This window comes from Vicia villosa, linkage group LG5 (assembly GCF_029867415.1).
Source record: "Vicia villosa cultivar HV-30 ecotype Madison, WI linkage group LG5, Vvil1.0, whole genome shotgun sequence".
Taxonomy (NCBI): Eukaryota; Viridiplantae; Streptophyta; class Magnoliopsida; order Fabales; family Fabaceae; genus Vicia; species Vicia villosa.
In genome coordinates, this window is record NC_081184.1 from 142,057,157 (window position 1) to 142,078,375 (window position 21,219).

Consider the following 21,219-nt stretch of genomic DNA (forward strand, 5'->3'; position numbering starts at 1 on the left):
ACTTTTAATGCAATAATAACATAATCACCAATGTAATCTCCAAATTACATACAAAACGTAACAAAAAAAAATTGGAAACGAAGGTGATGCAAATTAAAAACGCAACAGTAGAAAATTTTGGATTATACGATGGACATTAACAAGTCTTAATAATGCTACACACTATGATCTATTTTATCATTATTTCCATATATTTTTTTCTCTTCAAACAAAACACATGTCATGCTCATGCACCCCCCATTTCTCTTTCCGTACACTTCACCGGTCCCCGCCACACCCCTCCCATCCACATTCTCCACACTGCACCGTGTCGTTTCAATTCATCTCAGTTTCTTGTTTCTCTATAATAACTCATTTCAAACTACACCCTCTTTTTTATTTTTCAAACCCCAAATAAAGAACAAATAGACTTTCCTTTTTATTTTCATCTTTGTGTAAAAAATATATATACTCTGAGTGAAATTGGGTATTGACTTTCCTTCCTTTGATAGCTCCTTCTGATTCAATATAGCAACCTTTCCTTCTCAAGGTATGCATGCTATAACCCTATATCATAACCATAATGTTTTATTTATTTATTCATTCATTACTTTATGCACATTACATTAACCATCACTTTAGCCATATATGAAATTTTATTTATTTATTAAGGTAGATGCTAGACTAAAGGCAATGCTAGAGCAATGAAAACCTAACTACAAAAAATGACTATCACAAATCCCAAGAAATCACTTATATCGATCAACCGTCCGATCTTAAATCAATAATCGTGATTCATTAACCTCAAGAATTAGTCTGTTGGTCAAGACTTGGTATCTGAGACTCTGCTCTGTGTTGAGTCAGTTCATATAGAGTTTTACTCTGACTTTAAATGGACGGAATTTGAATTTGAAAAAATGAAAAATGGATTGGAGAGAGTAGTAAGAAGTAATGGAATGTAGGTTAGGTGTAATAAGGGAAGGGCTAAGAGGGTCCAAGGTGGGCACCTATGACCACCTAACAGACCATAGAGTAAAGACTTATCGCTTTCATTTACCTTAACCTATTGAATATACATACATTCATATCTCAACTTTAGCTCTAGTTATGTTGTGTCTACTATACTGTTGCATTAGTAATCAATGCTTCTCATCAAAACAACATTACTTCTTCCTAACTAGTAGTAGTAGAAGAAGTAGTAGAGTGAGTAACTGGTAAATTATCAATTAATGCTGCTTTTATTTCTTGCCCTTTTTATTCCTACAAAACAGCACTAGCTAGCTTCAAATTTAGAGTTTTTTCTACTAATCATGATTGACATTGATATTACTAGTATTTAGAAATTAATTAATTGATACTAGTACTATACTAGTGTCTAGTACTATCTTATTTATGTTATCATTACTTTCTAATGATTCAACTTTTTTTCTCTTGATTCAGAATTGTGAAAGTTTCTCTCTAGAAAAGGAAACGGTTGAGCTTTGCAATCAAAAGCCTTAACCTTGTTCAATCTCAAAATCCAGATCTTGAGCCTTCACAAGCTTTTCAAAGTTCAAGCTGGTTTGGTTTCTCTAACACTTGTTGAAGAGCTTTGCTTTGAATTTTGACTTTGTTTGACTTGACTGTGACTTATATAGTCTCCAATTTTGAGTTGAAAAGCCTGGTATTAGTTTATTGTTTGTATTTGCTTTTGATTTTGATTTTTATGATTATTCTATAATAATAGTGGATAATGTATTGGGGTTGGTGGAGTTAATTAGTATTCTTTCAGTGTTGTGAGGTTTGATCATGCAAATAAACTATTGTATTGGTTGTTAGTTGACTCCTTTTTCATGCTAAGTCCATGGTTTTAACTAGTAGCTTTTAATATTATACTAGATTTTGCATAATTGGTGAGAGGGATATTCGGCTTTTTGATATGGAATTCACATTTTCAAGGTGTTGAATTGAAGATTGGTTAAAAGTTAGAAAGTGGGGTTTTCGTGTGGAAGGTTTGTCTCTACTCTAAGTGTAAGATATGCTGAGCTCTGATGATGATGATGGAGATATTGATGTATTCTATGACTCATTGGATAGTTTGTCAGGTCAAGATTCTGTTTTAGCCGAAGAAGAGTTTGGTTTCGAAAGGCGTTACGATGAAATTTGGATGAATGAGCCTGTTAGTGTGAAAGAAAGAAGGGAACTTTTTTTGCAGGGTATGGATTTAGCTTATAGTTCGTCCAAGATTTTGTCTCAAGAAAAAATTATGAGGTTTAATGAGAGGATCATGAGGTGCAGTGGAGCAGTCTCAAATGCATGTGTTTTCCCTTCTGATAAAGTATCTGAGAAGACGGTTTTCTCGGGATGGAATGCAACTTCTGAGGCAGAAGTCTTGTTGGAAGGACTTAAAGGGCGTCGCGAGGATGAGGTGGATGCAAGTTCTCAATGGGAAATGAATGAGAAGGTGGATGCAACTTCTACAGCTCCTGAGCACAGAGAAAGAGAAGATGAAGCACAAGAGGAATTTCGGGATTTTGATAAGAGTAAAACTAGTAGGAATAACTGGTGGAAGCGCTTTGTAAATGTCGGAAGAGGCGACGAAGGAAAAGTTAGATCAAAATTTAGTAGAGGAATGAATAAGACAAGTAGGATAAAGGTAAGACGGAATAAAAAGAGGTGGCTTGAGTTCAGTGAGGTATACATTGGACAAGAGATTAAAGCTCACAAAGGATTGGTATGGACTATGAAATTCAGTCCTAATGGTGAGTATTTAGCTAGTGGGGGTGAAGACGGTGTCGTGCGCATATGGCGCGTTATGTCACGTGACAAAAGCCGGCCCTTTATTTTCCTTCCAAATGATATTTTTCAAATAGAGGAATCACCACTGCACGAATTGTTTGGTCATTCCAGTGATATTTTGGATTTGGCTTGGTCTAATTCTGATGTGAGTTTAACTTGCAGAACCAAAGTTGCAATGTGTTATGTTCGTTATGCTTGCAAATCTAATCAAAATTATATGTTGCAGATTCTTCTCTCGTCTTCTATGGATAAAACTGTCCGCGCTTGGAAAATTGGTTGTGATCAATGTCTACATGTTTTCGCCCACAAAGACTTCGGTAAGCATCATAGAGTCACACACTTTGATCTGTATTTTCCACAACCATGTTTAGTTATTAGCTATAAACTTTAGACGAAATGCATTTGTTCATATTTTAGAATTTTGAAACATTACGATGGGCTCAGACCTTGAACATGATCGTAATTGTGTCTTTTCTTTAATTGGATACAGTGACATGCATTCAATTCAACCCTGTTGATGAAAATTACTTCATCAGTGGATCAATAGATGGTAAAGTTCGAATATGGGGGATATGCGAAGAGCGAGTTATTGATTGGGCAGATATACGAGATGTCATAAGTGCTATAAGTTACCAACAAGACGGGAAAGTATGCTATGCAAACTTGATTATTTTCACAATTTTCTGCGTCTAAATGCCTATTTTATTTCTGCAAGGGAAACTTGTGGCCATGAGATTGATGAATACGTTTTATATGTGTAGGGATTTGTAGTTGGTTCTGTCACAGGTACTTGCCGATTTTATGCTGCTTCAGGTATATGCATGTGGATCACCGATTGTTACATTCATGAGCAATTGAGCACTCTTAAGGGAAGATAAATTAGTTCCTTAATCAGATTTCTAATGATTTAGGAAAATATTTCAAGCTTGAGGCTCAGATAGATATCTGTGGAAAGAAGAAAGCATCAGGCAACAGGATTACCGGCATTCAGGTTAGAATCTAGAAATTTTTTGCTACTAAAACACTTTAGTTTACTTTGTACTTCATGTATTGTTGTTCACACCAATGCTTGTTTGCAGTTCTTCCAAAGAAACTGTCAGAGAATTATGATCACGTCAGAAGATTCCAAAATTCGCATATTTGATAGAACTGAGATTGTTCAGAAATACAAAGGTACCACAGCACTTAACGGTCACTACAGTCCTGATCAAAAACCTTAATGTTGCGGGAACAATCATGGACCACAAATTAAAACCTTGTTAAGAACTGTGTTTAAGCATTTTAAGTGCATTGTATGACACAACATCTGATCTTTGACAGAATGTGTAATATGCACTGACACATCGGTAAATTTTAAATAGTATCTCTTTCCATTATGCATATGCTTAATATGTCTGGTTTGCATGAAAAACTCTTAAGTCTGTTAATTTTACTACTTCCATCAGGCCTTCCGTGGTCAGGAAGTCAGATGTCTGGTTCATTTACATCAAGTGGGAAACATATAATTTCGGTTGGAGAAGACTCGCGTGTTTATATTTGGAACTTCAATGACTTTGAAAGTGCTTCTTCAAGAAAAAAGAAATCCCAGCATTCTTGTGAATATTTTTCCTTCAAGGGTGTAACAGTTGCAATACCTTGGTGTGGCATGAAAGCAGAAGACAGAAATAACATGTCGCGTCCCATTTCAGAAACAAAAGGCAAGCAAGAGTTTGGTTCCGAGGTTAGAGATACAGACCGTTTTTCTCTCGGTAATTGGTTCTTCATAGATGGTACATGCCGAGGTTCTATGACATGGCCCGAGGAGAAACTTCCAACATGGGATTTACCTCTTGCAGAAGACGGATATGATCATCGGAAGTTATATAAAAAAGATAGTAGCCATGGCAAGAATAAATCAGAAACATGGGGACTCACTATAGTGGCAGCTGGCAGTGATGGAACTATCAAGACATTCCACAACTTTAGTTTGCCTGTTAGGCTCTAGGACAATGCCATGTTGATTTTTTCCATTTTTGAGGAGAGATTTTGGCCATAAATTCTAAGTATAAGAATTTGCTTAGAAATTGGGAAGGTGGATTTGAAACATGTGGTATTCTCTGCTTACAAGTAAAATCATTGTGAAATGCATGTTGGATGTCATGTTCTTGACATGTTCTAGGATTTGTATATTGACACTTTAGGCATGCCATTAATTCAATATGGTACATAATGAAAAGTGCTATTGAAGTTTTGATTACATATGTGATTTTATTAGTTTATGTAAGGAGTTTTTAATATCACTTAATTGAGCACTTTATTTATGTTTTGTTACAGCATGGCTAAATTACTGTTATGACATAGGTCTCAGTTGAATAAGACACTTCTCCAACAAAGAAAAGTGAGTTTAAGAGGAGAGATATAAAGATAAATAAAATGTTGTATAGGGATAGAGGCTGTCAAACAAGCCCTATAATTAAAAGACCTAACTAATTGATCCCATTAAAGCCCTATTATATTGAGCCTCCAATTATTAAGATTTATATTGGGCCCTAAAATTTTAGGCCCTTTGCATAATGCATCTTTTTTTGGCCCCATTGAAGGGGTCTTATTTTATTTCAAAAACTCATAGAAACTTCATTTCCTGTAGCACACTCTATCTTTTTCCGTTCAGCAAATCTTTGCCTGCACCGTGAAGCCACCTATTAATATTATAAATATTCCAGCCCAAGAGTTGGAGATTCATTTATAATCTCACATAATTAGACCATAAACACTCTTGTGATCATACACGCTCGAAATCTATCATACTCATGCATTTTTGTACATAAAATTTGATTACTGTACTCAAGCAAACTTTATCCAAAACAAAACAAAACAATTGTGTAATCTTTATTCATATCAAAGAAAAACTAATTTTGAAGAAACATAAAATAAAACCATAGCATGATACATAGACATAAATCCAAATCCAAATCAATTAAAACAACACAACAATGTTAGCATTTAGCACCTGCTGCAACCTTGCTTACCAAGTTATTAAATTAGAGAATATTGAATACTAACAGGAGAAGGGTACGGTGGAACCTGCACATCAGCAGTACCTTCAAGCATATGTATCACTAGAATTTTTTAACAGAATTTTTAATTTATTTTTTGTTAATTTAAAAAAAAAACCTAATTTAACAAATTGTGTGTTTTTTTGAAAATTTTAAACATATTTTTAAAATTTTTTATTTAAAAGTTATTTAGTTTTTTGATTTTTTTATTTTATTTTATTTTTTAAAATTAAGTTTTTAATTTTATTTGGGGCCTTATAGCCCTTTTTCAAATTTTAGAGCCTTCTAACATTGGATCCTATGTATTTGAGGGCTTACTTTTTTAAAATTATTTTAAACCCTTTTATTATAGGGACTAGGGCCTAAATTTATTGGCCCCTTAAATTGACACCTCTATATAGGGATAAATAGAAAATTTGTTGTAGATGATCCAGTTTTGAAGAGAGACATGTAATATAGGTTTTCTAACCCATATATAAAAAAAAAAAAAAAAGAGAGACATGTAGGAAAGAGAGATGAATATAATTATTCAAATTATAGTATACTTTATTTAATACTTCTAATTCCTAATATTATATTGCTCAGTTTAGCTATGTGAGAAGACATTAGTTTAAATGAAAAGTAAAATTAGATGAAAACGACTCCATCAACAGGTAAGAAACATGTTTGAGGCAAAGAAAATAGAAAAATAAAATTAGAGATGATTGAACTATTGCGTATTGAATCAATGAAAACATGATAAAAGGATCATGACTAATTAAAATTTTTTAACTAACTTATAACAATTAAAAAAAAAAAAACTATATAGCTCATTAAAAAAAATCAACAAAAAAATATAGAAGTCAGAATCACGTCGGCTAAAAAAAGAAAAGGTGATATTGATAGTCGTAGTTACGGAGGTGCCTAGCTCATAGCTGTAGTAACGGACGAGTATAAAGTTAACACCACATTGCGTCTAAAATTGGGTTTCTAGCCGCCCAATGATCGCAACACTCACCTCAATTGGACTTGGGTCAGACCGTCCCTCACCCATTTATAAAACACGAGGAATGATGAGTCCTTATGCACTGACGGATTCCACGTCACACGCTTTTGAGAGAAGAATACAATAACCACTCCATGGGTCCAAGGACACTGACCCATGATGTTGGTTTGTCGGCTGCATTTTGTTAAAACAATTAGTTCAGCAAGATATTGGACAAGATGTTGTGACATATTTGTACGACATCGTAGCCTGTATTGTTTCTTTTTTTAGAAAATTTGTTTCTTGTGCTTCAGAAAATTTGTTTGATGTTTCGTATGGACCAAGTTGTGCATTTGGAGATTTGATTCACTAAAGATTTGTTTCAAGCAATAAATATCTGAAGATTTGGTTCTCAAGATTGGATGTCAAAACATTAATGAGAACATTAGTTTCTGCACCAGAAGATTTAATTTGATATGATTTGATTTGCAAATGATTTGATTTGGCCCGATTTAATATCAAAGCCCATGCGCTTCTATGGCTATAAAAAGAAAAACTTTAAACCTAAAGGATTTACGAAGCTGCCTGTGCAAGAATATACTTTAGGGTTTCGTCTGTTTATTGTTTTTTGTGAGTCATTCTTGCATCATGTTGATGCTTGAATTTGACTGAATTTAAATTCTAATTTGTGAATCACTCACAAGCTTTTAAGCAAGAGTGAATTTTGTTTAATTGGAAGTGTGTCTTCTGTTTATTGTCATTGTTGTTATTATCATTGTTGTTTGATTGAGGGGAAGTGAGAGGGGGTCTCATATCTAGGAGTTCTTAGATAGAAATATCACGGGTAGTGATTAGGTGCAAAGTTTGTAAAACCAGAGGTTGTTGAGAACTTCAAACTAATAATATTATAGTGGATTTTTTTCATGGCTTGGATGCCCCCAGATGTAGACGACGTTGCAATGAACTTGGTTAACAACTGAACTGTGTTTTTTACTTTCTACATCTTTCTTTAAATGGTTTATTGTTCTATCTGATTGTTCGATGTCTTAACATCGCACTTAACATTGTGTTTGACATCCTGGTGCTGTGACATTGTATTCGACATCTGTCTTGTAAAGTTCCAGAATTTCAAATGAGATCTCAATAATTACTTCAACTATAGGATTGAAAAGGGGGAGGATTATTCACCTAGAAACCACAAATACAAAGCTTCTTGTCACTCTGTGTGAGGTAGCTTTAACTACCATCAACAATCCTAAACATCACATACAACCCTTCAAATACAAGATTTCCATTATTGTACTTTTTCACCAAGTACAATTGGCGTCCATCGTGGTACCCGATAAAATTAATTTGGGCCACACTTTCCACCATATTCTCCTTGAGGATGGCTAAACAAAACTTAGATACCGCCACCAACACTCTTGCAGGAGGGTTTGCCGGTGGATAAAATCCAGTTCTTTCCACAGGAAGTATGCCAGAAAGGTTTTGACGGCGAGCATTATACACTCCAATCCAGCTCTTTCCGCAGGAAGTATGCCAGGCAGGTTTTAGCAAAGACTTGAGTTGATTTGGTGGAGATTTCTACCTGAATGAAGTTCAACCAAAAGCTTCTGAGAATGAACTTCAATCCTTTGATTCAGTGAACGATTCTTGCTTCTAAGAGTTTGTTTAGCTTCAGAGAAGTTCAATGAAGCTAACTGAATGGAGGTTTTTGTCAATTAAGTTGAGGAATGAAGAGAACAAAAATTCAAATTCAGAGTTCGTGTGGGATATGAATAGGGGTGATTTGGCTATCAAAAGCTTGGAGAATGAGAGGAGAATGACCCTCTATTTATAGCTGAGCTCATGGAATGCTTAAGCGTGTGAAATGATCAAAAGTTCCTTGAATTCATGTGAAGGTCGAAGGCATGAGAAGTGTGACTTGGAATTCACTCAAAACGCAGCCAAAACTTGAGTTTCAAAGCACTAAACATCTTCTTGAAGGTTGCTAAACATGTTTAAGAGCAAAAACGCGTGCCACATTGGATTAATTTCAAGTAATTTAAAGATTTGTAAAACTGATTACGAGCTTTCTTCCGCTTCAAGGTACCGACTTCAAATTCATGGGGCATCTTGTATAGGAAACTTTATAATGCAATCTTAGTATCTTTGGAAAGCTGAGGTTAAAAAGATCACAATATGCTGGAAATGTTGCATTTGGAGATCTAAGCAAAAAATTACAAGTCTTCAAAATTAGTAGAAAAAGCTGCTTCTATACTTAGAAAAAATTCTAAGTTTTGGACCTCTTTGAATACATAACTTTGAATCAAGGCCTCTCTCAATTGGCTCGTGCATTTATTGAATTTATTTAAGCCAAATGATCTCTTTATTATGGTGAACACACTGCAAAAAGAATCATCCTCAAAGGTGCTATGAATCAAAAGATATGGGCTTGGCAACTTGGACAAAAACAAGGCATTCCCTCGAGGTCATTTCATCAAACACCTTGATGTATATGCCAAAAGTCCACCTTAGAGCTTGAATTTGCCAAAAGTTCCAACATGAAAGCTGTAGAGAATGGGAAAATAAGCTTAAGTACAAAAGTTATGCAAGAGAAAGTGATTTTTTAATCATTTGACCTTGGGACAGTCTTGCACACAAGTTATGCCTTGAAACCCTAGGCACACCAACATGACCTATAATGTTTCTTCTTTAAACATGATCTTCCACTTATATTTTTCTCTTGAAATTCAAATATGGATCAAAGTAGACTCACCCAAGATTATTATACAAAAAGAATGGACTCAATATGATAAAAATGGAGCAAGTTATGATCCTTTGAAGTTGGTACACAATTCCTTAACTTTCAAAAGAGACTTGTAATGTCTTCTAACTTTTGATGAATTTATTCACAAAATTCCTTCTTGAATTTTGAAGAGAAATTTTTAATTATGTCAAGGAGAGTGTTTTTGAAAAAGAAGCACTCACAAATGTTGAAAATTGAGAAGGTTATGCCCATCTAACCATAGAACCAAAAACTTGTCCAACTAGGTCCATCTTGAATCAACTTGGAATCCTTTGGATTTTTCTTGCATGATAAAACACGAGGAGGTAGATAAGACCTTAAAATGATATTCTCTTGAAGCACACTTGATTGTGAGGTTCATAGCTTGATGAAACTTGTTGAAGAAGGCATGGAAATAAACACATGAACATATGAAGTTCCTTGATGAATCCAAACATAACATCTTTGAGATGAGCTTGCCCAATTGAAGTGGGGAGATGCTTGGAACATGAAACTTGATGATAAGAAGTCCCCTTTTGAATTCAATCCATTTAGCTTCCATGAATGCTCAGTCAATTGAATATTACCTTCAGAACCCTAATTTAGGAGAGGTGTAGATGCACTTGCTTCAACACCTACCTTGCATAAAAAAACATTGAAGATAAAGACATATTTTTGTATTTTGGTTAATGTGATATACATACAAGATAAAACATAGGTGCTTGATGGTCCCTCCTAAAGATAAGGTGAGTACAACATCAAAAGAACAACCCTTAAGATTGTGATCTTGATCAATGATTAGAGTGCAAATGAATGGATAATCTTAGGGTCTAAAATTGGGGTATAACAACAACCATCACGGTCGGGACGGCCTGACTGTCACCCTACCTTTCACCTGACTTAGTTTTTGGCAAAAAAAATCGATTTTGAAGTGGTTTTTACCCTTTGATCGATTGGTATGCTGACATAAAGTCTAAGAAGAAATATTTGGCGTATAATACTTATCAAATTTAATCCGACCGCGCGAAGTCGTAATTAGTTATACATTCTAAATTCTAATTGAGAGAGTCGTAATTAGCAACTGTGCACCATGTTCTAAATCCAACCAAGCGGAATCGTAATTAGATTTGTGACTAAGTTCCAACGGGAAGGGTTGTGTTTAAGGAAAGTATCTTGCTTCTAATTTGGAGCCGTAAAGATGCATCGATAATGTTAAAAGTATCAAAGAAGGAATAACTCAATTAATATGCCAATTAATTGAGAGTGCGTTATGTGAATAATAAGATAATGTGAGGAACTATAGAAATTGGAAAGAGACTTGATGTTGAAATAATTTGGGTATAATGGACGTAAAGAATGGCTGATTACTCATTTGCCCGTAAATGTAACCATAAGCCTCAGTTGTTACAGATAATATACATTGGCCGTAATAGGCGGTAATCTTTATAACATTCTCCCATGTTACGGAGCTTGTTCCCTAGTACCCACAGATTATTGAAATTCCATAAGGATTAGTTTACTAGAGTTGTAGATACTTTTTAGAACACCTTATAGCCGAGAGGAATCCTAAGATATGAGAATTCCACTTAGATAATTGTTTCTCACTCCCTTTTTATTATAATAATTACAGGTGATTCATTAGTTTCTAAAGGTAAAGGAAAGAAGAGTTGAGGATACTTACTTGAAGACCTTACTCTAGCATATTTTGATGTATTTCTGTTGTACTTTATTATGATATCCGATTTCATTACATTTGTAATGTTTTGGCATACCTTGTAATGGATGCATGACTTCTGTATTAATGTAACATTTTATTATTGTATTATGTTTCATACTATGTTTAACAACTTAATTATGTGATTCTAGACATGCACTTGTTGGTTTGTTACAAGCCATTATCTCAAAGGAAGTGCAAGGTGGGTGGGGAGAAGCGGGCAACCATTGATGAAGAAGTTCATAAATTGAGAAGTGTTGGCTTCATAACCAAGGTTAAGTATCCATCCTAGCTGGCCAACTTGGTTTTGGTCAGGAAGTTATCAAATAAATGGTGCATGTGCGTCGAATTCACAGGATTAAACGCAATCGACCCAAAGGATCCATATTCGCTCCTGAATATTAATCAAATGATTGATAGGTCTTAGGGTTACAAAATCCTCAGTTCATGGACGCCTACTGAGGCTACAATCAGATAAAGATGGATTATATGGATGAACACAAGAGGACTTTCATGTCCAACCATGACAACAACTATTACAATGTCATGCCTTTTGGACTGAAGAACGGAGGCGCCGCCTACCAAGGGATAATGAATGTTGTACTCTCAATACAAATAGGGCATAATCTATAAGCCTACATTGATGATATGATTGTGAAGGCGTTAGAAGGGGAAGTCACGCTACAAACCTGAAAACATTCAGGAGGTATGACACGCGCTTAAACCCCGCCAAATGCTCTTTTGGCATGCAGTCGAGCAAGTTCCTAGGATTTATGTTAACTAGGATGACATGACATTTAATTTTTTTCAATTTGAAGAAGAATGAGAAATTCGAATAGAGAAACGAGTGCGAGATGGGTGCTTCAAGCCTAAAAGCCAAAAATGACTCAAACTTTGGTGGTGAATGAGGTCATTAGGGAATATCAGACGAAGGGGCCCCAACTGATCAAATATCTAAAAAAGGTATACGAATGATCTAAATGTTTTAAAGCTTTTGAGATAACATATGTGGCCATGGAACAAAAATATATGGTTGGCCTTTTCTCCAAGCTTGCCAACACAAAAAGAGCAGGACATAACCAGACTGTAATTCAAGAAACTCTCGTCACTCCCACTATTGAGACGGAGGAAACCATTACTCTTGAGGTCGCCTAGACCACTAGTTAGATGACACCCATAATATTTTATTCTTTCAAACAAACTTCCACCAGACGAGATGTAAGCGAAAAGATTCGAAAACGTGTATCAAAGTATACCATGATATTTGAGAAGCTTTATAAGATGAGAAATGCATGTCTAGGGGAAAACAAAATCACTTTGGTCCTCACATAGGTCCACCACGGAACATGAGGTAGTCACGTTGGCGGGGTGAGCACTTGCTCACAAATTGCTCAAGGATGGCTACTATTGACCCACTATGATGAAGGATAGTGCAAACCCCAACACTCTCTAATATTTTATTTCTAATCCTATCTTGTCTAATATTACCACACATCCAACGCAACATCTTCATCTTTACTACATTAATTTTATTCTCGTGTTGATTCTTAACTGTCTAACATTATGTCCCGTACAATATCGCCGGTATTATCGCAGTTTGATAACAAAAATTCTTCAACTTAAGCGGTACCTTTGCGTCACATAAAACCCCTGAGAATTTCCTCAATTTTAGCCACTCAATTTGAATTTGATGGTTTACATCCTTGTTCTTTTGACACTATACTTGAGCTATACAACGCGTTGTATACAAAAAAATAATCTAACAATTCACATTATTTTAATGCCATAAAAATTTGACAAAATTTTATGTTAGTTCTTAACTACCTTAACTCAACTCTTTTATTTTATCCTTCTTTGAGATTGGCCATGCATAAAGAAAACTACCGTAGGCCAGATATTTGGAAATTAGAACGAAAGGGGAAAAGAATAAAAAAACAAGAAAATACAAATTATCTTTAGCGGCAACTAGAATTGAAAGCGTAGAGTGGAGAGAAAGAGGGTTTGGCGGCACCAACAATAATGGCAGTTTCCACTCCTCTCTTCTCCTTATCTTCTATTTCCCTTTCTTCATCTTCATCTCTTCACCCTTCAAAGCTTCACTCCCCTTCTCGCACTTCAACACTCGCTACTAATCCATCTTCCCATATCAACCTCGCTATTCGCTCTTCTTATTCCGGAAACGGTTCTTCCCCTGATGCCTTCAATTCCAGGTTTCTCATACAATCCCTTTCTCTTCATGAATATATTTGTAACCATGAATTTCGGTCACGACGACTAGGTGTTTGTAGAAATGTTTGTATGAAAATGAAATTACGTGGTGTGTTGAAAATATTTGTAATCTGTTATTTTTATTGCTTGCTGCTAGGAACTCTGAAATTCCATCCATGTCTCCGTTTCAACTGTCAATGGGTGAATCTAACAAGCCCAGGTGGCGAAGGGTTTTGCTCAAAGTTAGTGGAGAAGCACTTGCTGGAGATCAGGCTCAGAATATTGACCCTAAGGTCTGCAACCCGTTATTTATACTTAGTTGTATTTTTATTACACTCTTGTGTTGTGTATTGAATCTACTCAGCGGAAATTAAATATTATGCTTGTCAGTCAAATACCGGAAATGACTCATTTGGTTGTATTTTATCTTCTGATTATAAATTATAATACTACTTTCAGCATTAAAGTATGTTTGGTTTCTCTTATAATTGATTATGGATGTGTATAATTGATTTTGACATGTTTGGTTGCTCCGAGTTGAGTAGAATTGATACTGCTTTCTAGAATTGATTCTACTTGAAGATAATATTTGTAGCTTTTGAGTCTAAACATGATTTTTACACTGAAATTTACAGTTCAATTCATTTTTGCAAGAATTTATCCAAACATCAATCACTTTACCTTCAACCCACTTTAAACCATAATCAATTTTACTGAATCAATTCACTCAAAATCAATTTCTTTTCACGGCAGACCCAAACACACGCTTAGTTTTTTAGATTAATGGATATGTTATGCATAACATCCCATCAAAATTCTTTAATTTGCCATATCATGTTTGACAGTTCTTGAATAGAACTGGTAGTTTAATTCTTTGTCATGGTGTCGAGTTGTGATTGGTTGTCCCTGTAAAAACAATTTTACATTGACAATATATGCAACAATTTTACATTGATAGTATTTGTTCTATTTTCTCTTAAGTTTTGGCACATACTAATAAAAAAGATATCTAGTATTTATGACTAGACAATTGATTTTATATATTTTTTGACAGTCAATTTAGATAGATACATAGTCCTGGAAAGAATTTTATGACGGAAGTAGATTCATGAAGCCAACTTCACTTAGTGGGATTAGGCTTGGTTGTTGTTGTTGTTGGTATTTGTTTCAATTGTTATTACTTATTAGAAATTAAGATAAATGAAAGTAGAAGTGGCGATAATCAGTTCCTAATAAACACATGAAACAATTTTTTTTTGCTATATGTTGCTGTTCTCTGTTTATCAGTTCCTAATAAACAAATGAAACAATTTATTTTGCTATATGATGCTGTTCTCAGTTTCTCAGACTTTGTTTTTTTGTGGGTTGGATGCAGATAACTATGGCTATTGCAAGGGAAGTAGCAGCTGTAACCCGCCTTGGGATCGAGGTGACTATACGATAGTGTGTTCTTTTACAACTAATTCCCTTCAGTTTAATTTTTTGTAGTTATCCGACTGCACTCTCAAATTGTTTGAGATCCCTTGGTTAATTGAATGATTGATTTGTAGTAGTTTTGGGGAATTGTTATTGTTGATGTGCTTTGCAATATAATCTTTAGGGGAACTTCTGCCTGTACCAATTTCTTAATTTTGTAATCAGCATTATTATTGAGGGAATTTTATTGCCCTAACATGTTATAGGCCATTTGACTTGAAATTATTCAATGTTTTTTACTGGTTATCAGAACTCGGTTTGAAATTATTAGGCCGATGTTTCAGGTTGCACTAGTAGTTGGTGGAGGTAACATCTTCCGTGGCGCCTCCTGGGCTGGAAGTAGTGGTCTTGACCGCTCATCTGCTGATTATATTGGGTGATTGATTCCCTTCATCCCTCTTAACAAAGATTACCTTTGATCTTCTGTCAAAACTTTTTGCATGAATGCAGAGTCCTTGTCTTAATTTTATTTAGTGCACTCTATTCACTGTTCTTGTCAAAATACCTTGTATAGCCAAAACTGTATAATAAGACATAAGATATAATTAGTGTTCTGGTTTTTAGTGACTGTTTGATTTATCTTCTAGGATGTTGGCTACTGTTATGAATGCTATATTTCTTCAAGCAACAATGGAGAGTATTGGCATTCCAACTAGGGTGCAGACTGCATTTCGCATGTCTGAGGTTGCAGAACCATACATACGCAGAAGGGCTGTCCGGCATTTGGAAAAAGGAAGGGTTGTCATTTTTGCTGCTGGAACTGGAAATCCATTCTTTACCACAGACACTGCTGCAGCACTTAGATGTGCAGAAAGTAAGTTAGTATTTTGTTGCCAAGATTCTGTCTGTTAGTGTTGATGGCTTAGTTAATATTGTTTTCATTCTTGCATCTTCATAAAGGATGTATATAAATGGCAAATCCTTTCCATTATTTTATATATTTGTGCTAAATTTATAAATTAATTCTGCATTACAAAAGGAAATTTACTGCTATTTACTTACTATTGTTCAATCATCTATTCAGTTAATGCAGAGGTTGTACTCAAAGCTACAAATGTTGATGGAGTATTTGATGATGACCCAAGGCATAACCCTCAAGCGCGTCTTCTTGACACATTAACCTATCAGGATGTAATAACGAAAGATCTGTCGGTGATGGACCTTACCGCCGTAACGTTATGTCAGGAAAATAATATTCCTGGTAAGTCAAGCAGACAAACATTTTTATGAGCTTTTATTTTTTCTTTAATGAAACTAACGAAGATTGGTACTATTGTCTTGATGAATTGTCCCTGTCTTTGCCTTGTGGAACAGTTGTTGTCTTCAATCTAAACAAACCAGGGAACATAGAGAAAGCCATTAGAGGGGAGAGAGTTGGAACTTTGATTGGAGCAACGTGGAATTCTACCGTATCAAGAACGTGATAACATATGAAGACCAATTATTACAAGTGATTCTTTCTCGTGGTTTTCTGATGCAATCTTCCAGCTCAGGATGCCAAAAAGGCAAGGTGCATTATTTTGCAGTTGGTGGCTTTGATGTACTCTAAGGACACTGTTTTGAGAATCTGTAAATATAATATAGGTATATTACTTTTATTTGCCATCCACGTGGTTTGGCCTAATTTTATATTGCCATATAGACATTTTTACTTCTCAACTTTGCTCCAGCCTCCAGTAGCAATCAATTCCGGTCCTTCTGTTTTTTCGATGCAATGCGTTTCATTTATTGCATATAACTCCTTCCAAAGATCGATACAGTCATTTTCTTAAAGAAAAATCTTAAGAATTGATTTTAAAACCTAAAATTTGTTGATACTTAGCCGACGTTGGAGCTTGGACTATGTAATAAGTGGCAGTAGCACTGGTAAAGAAATCGGTTTGCAGTATACAATCGAGTAGGTCGGAGGATCTCCCCTACTCGGAACATCTTCCCAAGTTGGAGAGAGTATCCAATCATCACCTTGGTGTCTGGCTATCGTAGTCGGCTGTGACGGTTAAGGATACGAAGGAGTGCTGAGATCGTTGCAGAGCGTTATGTCTTTTAAAGGAGGACGGCGATAATTGCCAGAGCGTTATGCTTTTTAAAGGAGGACGGAGGTAATTGCCATTTCTGAGGATTTTCAAGAGTCACTTCATAAAAGCTACAGTTCATTATTTCAGAGGTATAAATAAGGGTTCCCACCTGAGGGATAAGAAAGACATATTCATTATTGAGTTCACGCATACTTCTATCGTGCAGATCGAATCCCTTAATCAATCCAATCACCTTCTCAAGTTAAGCTATACAGTTGTCACCTCACTTGATTCGCTTCTAGGAGGTAGTCCAAACGTGTTTTACAGCCTCACCGGATTCGCATCTAGGAGATAGTCCAAACGTGTTTTACATGAATATAAGGTAATACATGATTTTTGCGATGAAATTTCTTATTCAATTCATTCTTTTTTTTTTCTTTTGGCTTAATTGCAATTTTGGTCCCTCTATTATCCATTTTTTAAAGTTTTGGTCCCTCTATTTTAAAATCCGGAATTTTAGTCCATTTATTTTAGTTTTTTAAGGATTTTGGTCCCCTTGCAAATCCGAAGACAATTTTTAATGAAATGGAACTCACATTGATGACATGCTCAACATAAATCTTAAATAAAATTAGTTTTTTTGAACATTTCAATGCTGAACTGACACTGACACATTATCAATGTGAGGGTTATTTCATTTAAAATTGTCTTTGAATTTTGCAGGGGATCAAAATCCTCAAAAAACTAAAACATAGGGACTAAAATTCCGGATTTTAAAATAGGGGGACCAAAAACCCAAAAAAATAGATAATAGGGGGACTAAAATTGCAATTAAGTTTTTTTTTGATTTATTATTCAATTCATTCTTAAATAAATACAATCAAACACATTATTTTATCTTCAATTTACTTTTATTCATAATTTATATTACAAAATCAATTCATTTAAACAAATTACACTTTTCTATGACACGCATTATTTTATCTTCAATTTACTTTTATTTATAATTTATATTACAAAATCAATTCATTTAAACAAATTACACTTTTCTATAACACGCATTATTTTATCTTCAATTTACTTTTATTCAGAATTTATATTTCAAAATCAATTCTTTTAAACAAATTACACCTTTCTATGACACATAAGTACTTTGAAAGCATCTAGCATAAACAAATTGACATCAAAATATTACATAAAATTGCCCCTATCCAACTCCGATTGCGTAACACATATCAAATTTTCTAGCAGTTCTAAACCAAAATGCAACGATTCCATCTAAACTGACAATTTAATTCTTAAGTATACCTTCACAGCAACAATGTTTTGGCCATAAAATATACTCTAAATAAATTGCAAATCTAAAGTTGCACTCCTGACAAGAGTTTCAAAATTCTACTGCAATGCATACTCACCTGCTTAAACACCAGAAACTATAACAATATGTTATCAATGACACCAAGACATCATCTAAATACACATCATCTATCAATTTTTCAATACATACCTTTGTTTAGGAATAGTTTTTCATTTCTTGCTTTCCAAATACACCACGCGTACCTAATAACTCCAACCCGTTTTGAGAAATCCCTACCACCAACATTCAATCCTTCGAACTGGTCTAATAAACTTTCATTGTGCGGTACCGTAGAGATCTTAAGTCACCGACAAATAGCATACCAAATACTTGAAAAAATTGAACACTCAAAAAATAGATAAGACACCAACTATATTTTCATACTCTTCGATATAATGAATAAATCATTGACCAATAATACCTCTACTAAACGAATTATCTTGTGTAGCTATTCTATTGTGAAATGGTCTTCATGCTAAATAAGAAACTTTTGATGGGATCACTTTATGTTACAATTTGGACCATAAAAGCTTAAAAAGGTTATGAATACATGACATTTGTCCTTTATACGCTTATCTAATAGAATAATTGTTTAAGTATGTCTTACAATCTTCAGTGATTAAGAGAAATGAAACATAGTTTGAGATTACAAAAACCAAAAATCAATTTGGACGACCAGCGTCGGCGCGACTGTGGCACTGAGTCCAGCAGGTGGTTCTGTCTGTCGGAGCTCGGGTCTGATTATCTCAGTTTGCGTGTATTAGACTTCATTGTTTTTTGACTCGTTGATTATTTTGTTAATGAGATGCGTTTTTGGTTTGTTATGAACTTGTTTGGTTTATGTAGTTATAAGTATGTATCTCCATCATTCTTGTTTTGACAATCTTAAAGATATAGTATGAAAAATAGAGGGAGGAGGTGATAATCCTAGGAGAAACTTAGAGAAACATGGGTAGAAATTTCTATGACCGTGTTCTTGAAATTTGGGCAAGCTTTAGAGGTATCTAAGGGAATTGAGAAGGGTGAGGAATCAATGCCTACACACCTGCCTACTAGAAGTAGAAAAAAATTGAGACATATAAAACCAGAAGTTCCATTATCTTGTGTCTCGAGGATAAAGTCGTAAGGGAAGTCACTATGGAGAAAACTCTGACTTTGATGTGGAAAAACCTTGAATCATTGTATATGACTATCTTTGGCTCACATATTGTGTGTGAAACAATAACTTTACTCATTATAAATGATAGAGAACAAATCTATAATGGAGCAATTGACAAATTTTCACTGGATCATTGATGATATGAAGGATATTTAGGTGAAGATTGAAGATAAGGAAAAGGGGAAGAAGCTGCATTTAAATTAAAAAAAAAATAAAATAAAGACAAATCCAAATCCTTATAAACAAGTAGCAAGAATCTCAAGTGGTTGATGCAAATATAATTACAACCAATTCTAAGACAGAATAGTGGACCAAAGCTTGGACATTTGTTTGATATTATTTCCCATTACACCAATATACACAAGACCAAAACAAAACTTATGGTTGATATGGCACAAAAAGTCAGTGAATGAATGTTGAATTTTCAACCTTCATAATCAAAATCATCAATAAAAAGTCAAAAAAACATTTCTTAAAAAAAAATTAAAAATTAGTCAAAAATACTAAACAGATCTGGCGACGGCAACGGCGATACCACGGCGGCGGAAAGCAACCCCGATGGACTCCCCACAAAGTTACTTCCATACCAAAACGGACTCATATCATGCCAAAACGGCGTCGTTTGAGGTTCATTCATAGGCGAAAAAAACCCCTGCGATATCGGCGGTAAAGTCGCCGGTGCCGGCGATAATATCCCAGGGAACTGTCCCATTTCAACTCCTTCTAACAACCACGTCAAGTCATCGTCAACGTTTTGAACTCTTTCTCTCTCCGTCGGACTCGTTCTTTCGATAGAAGCGAGTCTCGCCGCCGGTGAAACCGCTCCGGATTGTTGACTAGCTTCATCGCCTGTTGAAGGTCCGGTGAGACGCTGGACAACATCCATGAAGTCACTTTCAGTAACATGGAGGACTTTCGGAGAGACGGAGTAGATTATGAGAGGCTGTCGGTGCTGTGAGGCTCCTGCCGGAGGGTGGTGGTGAGCCGCCGGAGGAAGCGGGGGTTTCCGGATTGTGTGAGATTCCTTGCTGACTCTGAGAGGCGGCGGACGTGCGCCTTGTATTTGGAGCTCTTTCTTTGGAGACGGCGTTGAGGTTCCGCCGGAGAGGAATTCCGGTAGGTTCATGGTGGTTGACTGTGGTTAAGAAAATGAGTTATTAAGAGGAAAGAAAAAAGTGTGTGGTTTGAAAAGGGAAGTAATAGTTGAAAAATAAAAATAAATAAGAGATAATTTATATTTGTTTATTTTGGGAAGAAGATTCTAGGAAATATAGATGGGAGTTTATTGATCAAGAGAGAGACAGAGTGTTGTTTAGTCAAACACATGTTTTTGTTAGTGTTTTTGGGTTGACAAGAGAGTTAGCTCCTTAGTTTGCATCACATAATGTGGATTTTTTTGAACGTGCTTTTTAATTTAATTTAATACTAATATTAAGACAAAATCATTGAGTGTAATGAATGTATTCTTTTTTAAAAATTTAATGATTGTAAATGTGTTTTTTTGGTACAATATTTTTGCAAATGACTAAAGAAAGTATATTCACCTATAGGATTTACACATGTTTGTTTTTCTTAACCATTTGGTTAAACGTTTGATTTACACATGTGAAAATATATGTGTTGATACATAGACCACATAAATTCTTAAACATGTGAATTGAATACTTTTTGCCTTTTTTATTTTATTTTATTTACGGATAACTCTATTTAAAATGTAAATAATATCGATTTCTCTTCTATTTTGAAAGAGATGATTTTCGACATCAA

General features: G+C 34.9%; 3 protein-coding genes across 7 annotated transcripts; 2 read left to right on the plus strand and 1 right to left on the minus strand.

Annotated features, from left to right (window-relative positions):
• The first annotated feature begins 217 nt into the window (after positions 1 to 217).
• On the plus strand, positions 218 to 4,988 carry LOC131602842 (uncharacterized). Of its 5 annotated transcripts, none has more exons than XM_058875053.1 (10): positions 218 to 529; positions 1,420 to 1,642; positions 1,858 to 1,970; positions 2,056 to 2,902; positions 2,984 to 3,074; positions 3,248 to 3,405; positions 3,519 to 3,570; positions 3,669 to 3,748; positions 3,837 to 3,930; positions 4,203 to 4,987. In XM_058875053.1, exons 4-10 carry the CDS (start codon positions 2,126 to 2,128, stop codon positions 4,739 to 4,741), a joined length of 1,791 nt encoding a protein of 596 aa, XP_058731036.1. In that variant the 5' UTR covers positions 218 to 529; positions 1,420 to 1,642; positions 1,858 to 1,970; positions 2,056 to 2,125; the 3' UTR covers positions 4,742 to 4,987. The 5 variants fall into 5 exon arrangements, with proteins under 5 accessions (XP_058731036.1, XP_058731037.1, XP_058731033.1 ...); XM_058875054.1 differs by having other exon boundaries at positions 1,918 to 1,970; XM_058875050.1 differs by having other exon boundaries at positions 1,858 to 2,902; positions 4,203 to 4,988.
• An 8,166-nt stretch (positions 4,989 to 13,154) lies between these two features.
• Positions 13,155 to 16,621, plus strand: LOC131607600 (uridylate kinase PUMPKIN, chloroplastic-like). The gene is made up of 7 exons (XM_058879580.1): positions 13,155 to 13,447; positions 13,603 to 13,738; positions 14,821 to 14,874; positions 15,206 to 15,297; positions 15,509 to 15,735; positions 15,946 to 16,122; positions 16,236 to 16,621. The coding sequence occupies exons 1-7, from the start codon at positions 13,257 to 13,259 to the stop codon at positions 16,343 to 16,345; spliced, it is 987 nt and encodes a 328-aa protein (XP_058735563.1). The 5' UTR covers positions 13,155 to 13,256; the 3' UTR covers positions 16,346 to 16,621.
• A 3,138-nt stretch (positions 16,622 to 19,759) lies between these two features.
• LOC131607601 (protein MKS1-like) lies at positions 19,760 to 20,734 on the minus strand. Its single transcript, XM_058879581.1, has one exon. It carries the CDS (start codon positions 20,576 to 20,578, stop codon positions 19,943 to 19,945), a length of 636 nt encoding a protein of 211 aa, XP_058735564.1. The 5' UTR covers positions 20,579 to 20,734; the 3' UTR covers positions 19,760 to 19,942.
• Positions 20,735 to 21,219: the final 485 nt, after the last annotated feature.

Excerpts from the sequence above, each read along its gene's own strand:
- LOC131602842 (XM_058875050.1), top strand. The coding sequence starts at position 1,997 with ATGCTGAGCTCTGATGATGATGATGGAGATATTGATGTATTCTATGAC. Across the intron at positions 2,903-2,983 it reads TGGCTTGGTCTAATTCTGAT|ATTCTTCTCTCGTCTTCTAT; the intron begins GTGAGTTTAACT and ends TATATGTTGCAG. Across the intron at positions 3,406-3,518 it reads GTTACCAACAAGACGGGAAA|GGATTTGTAGTTGGTTCTGT; the intron begins GTATGCTATGCA and ends TTATATGTGTAG.
- LOC131607600 (XM_058879580.1), top strand. The coding sequence starts at position 13,257 with ATGGCAGTTTCCACTCCTCTCTTCTCCTTATCTTCTATTTCCCTTTCT. Across the intron at positions 15,298-15,508 it reads TCATCTGCTGATTATATTGG|GATGTTGGCTACTGTTATGA; the intron begins GTGATTGATTCC and ends TTTATCTTCTAG. Across the intron at positions 15,736-15,945 it reads AGCACTTAGATGTGCAGAAA|TTAATGCAGAGGTTGTACTC; the intron begins GTAAGTTAGTAT and ends TCATCTATTCAG.
- LOC131607601 (XM_058879581.1), bottom strand. The coding sequence starts at position 20,578 with ATGAACCTACCGGAATTCCTCTCCGGCGGAACCTCAACGCCGTCTCCA.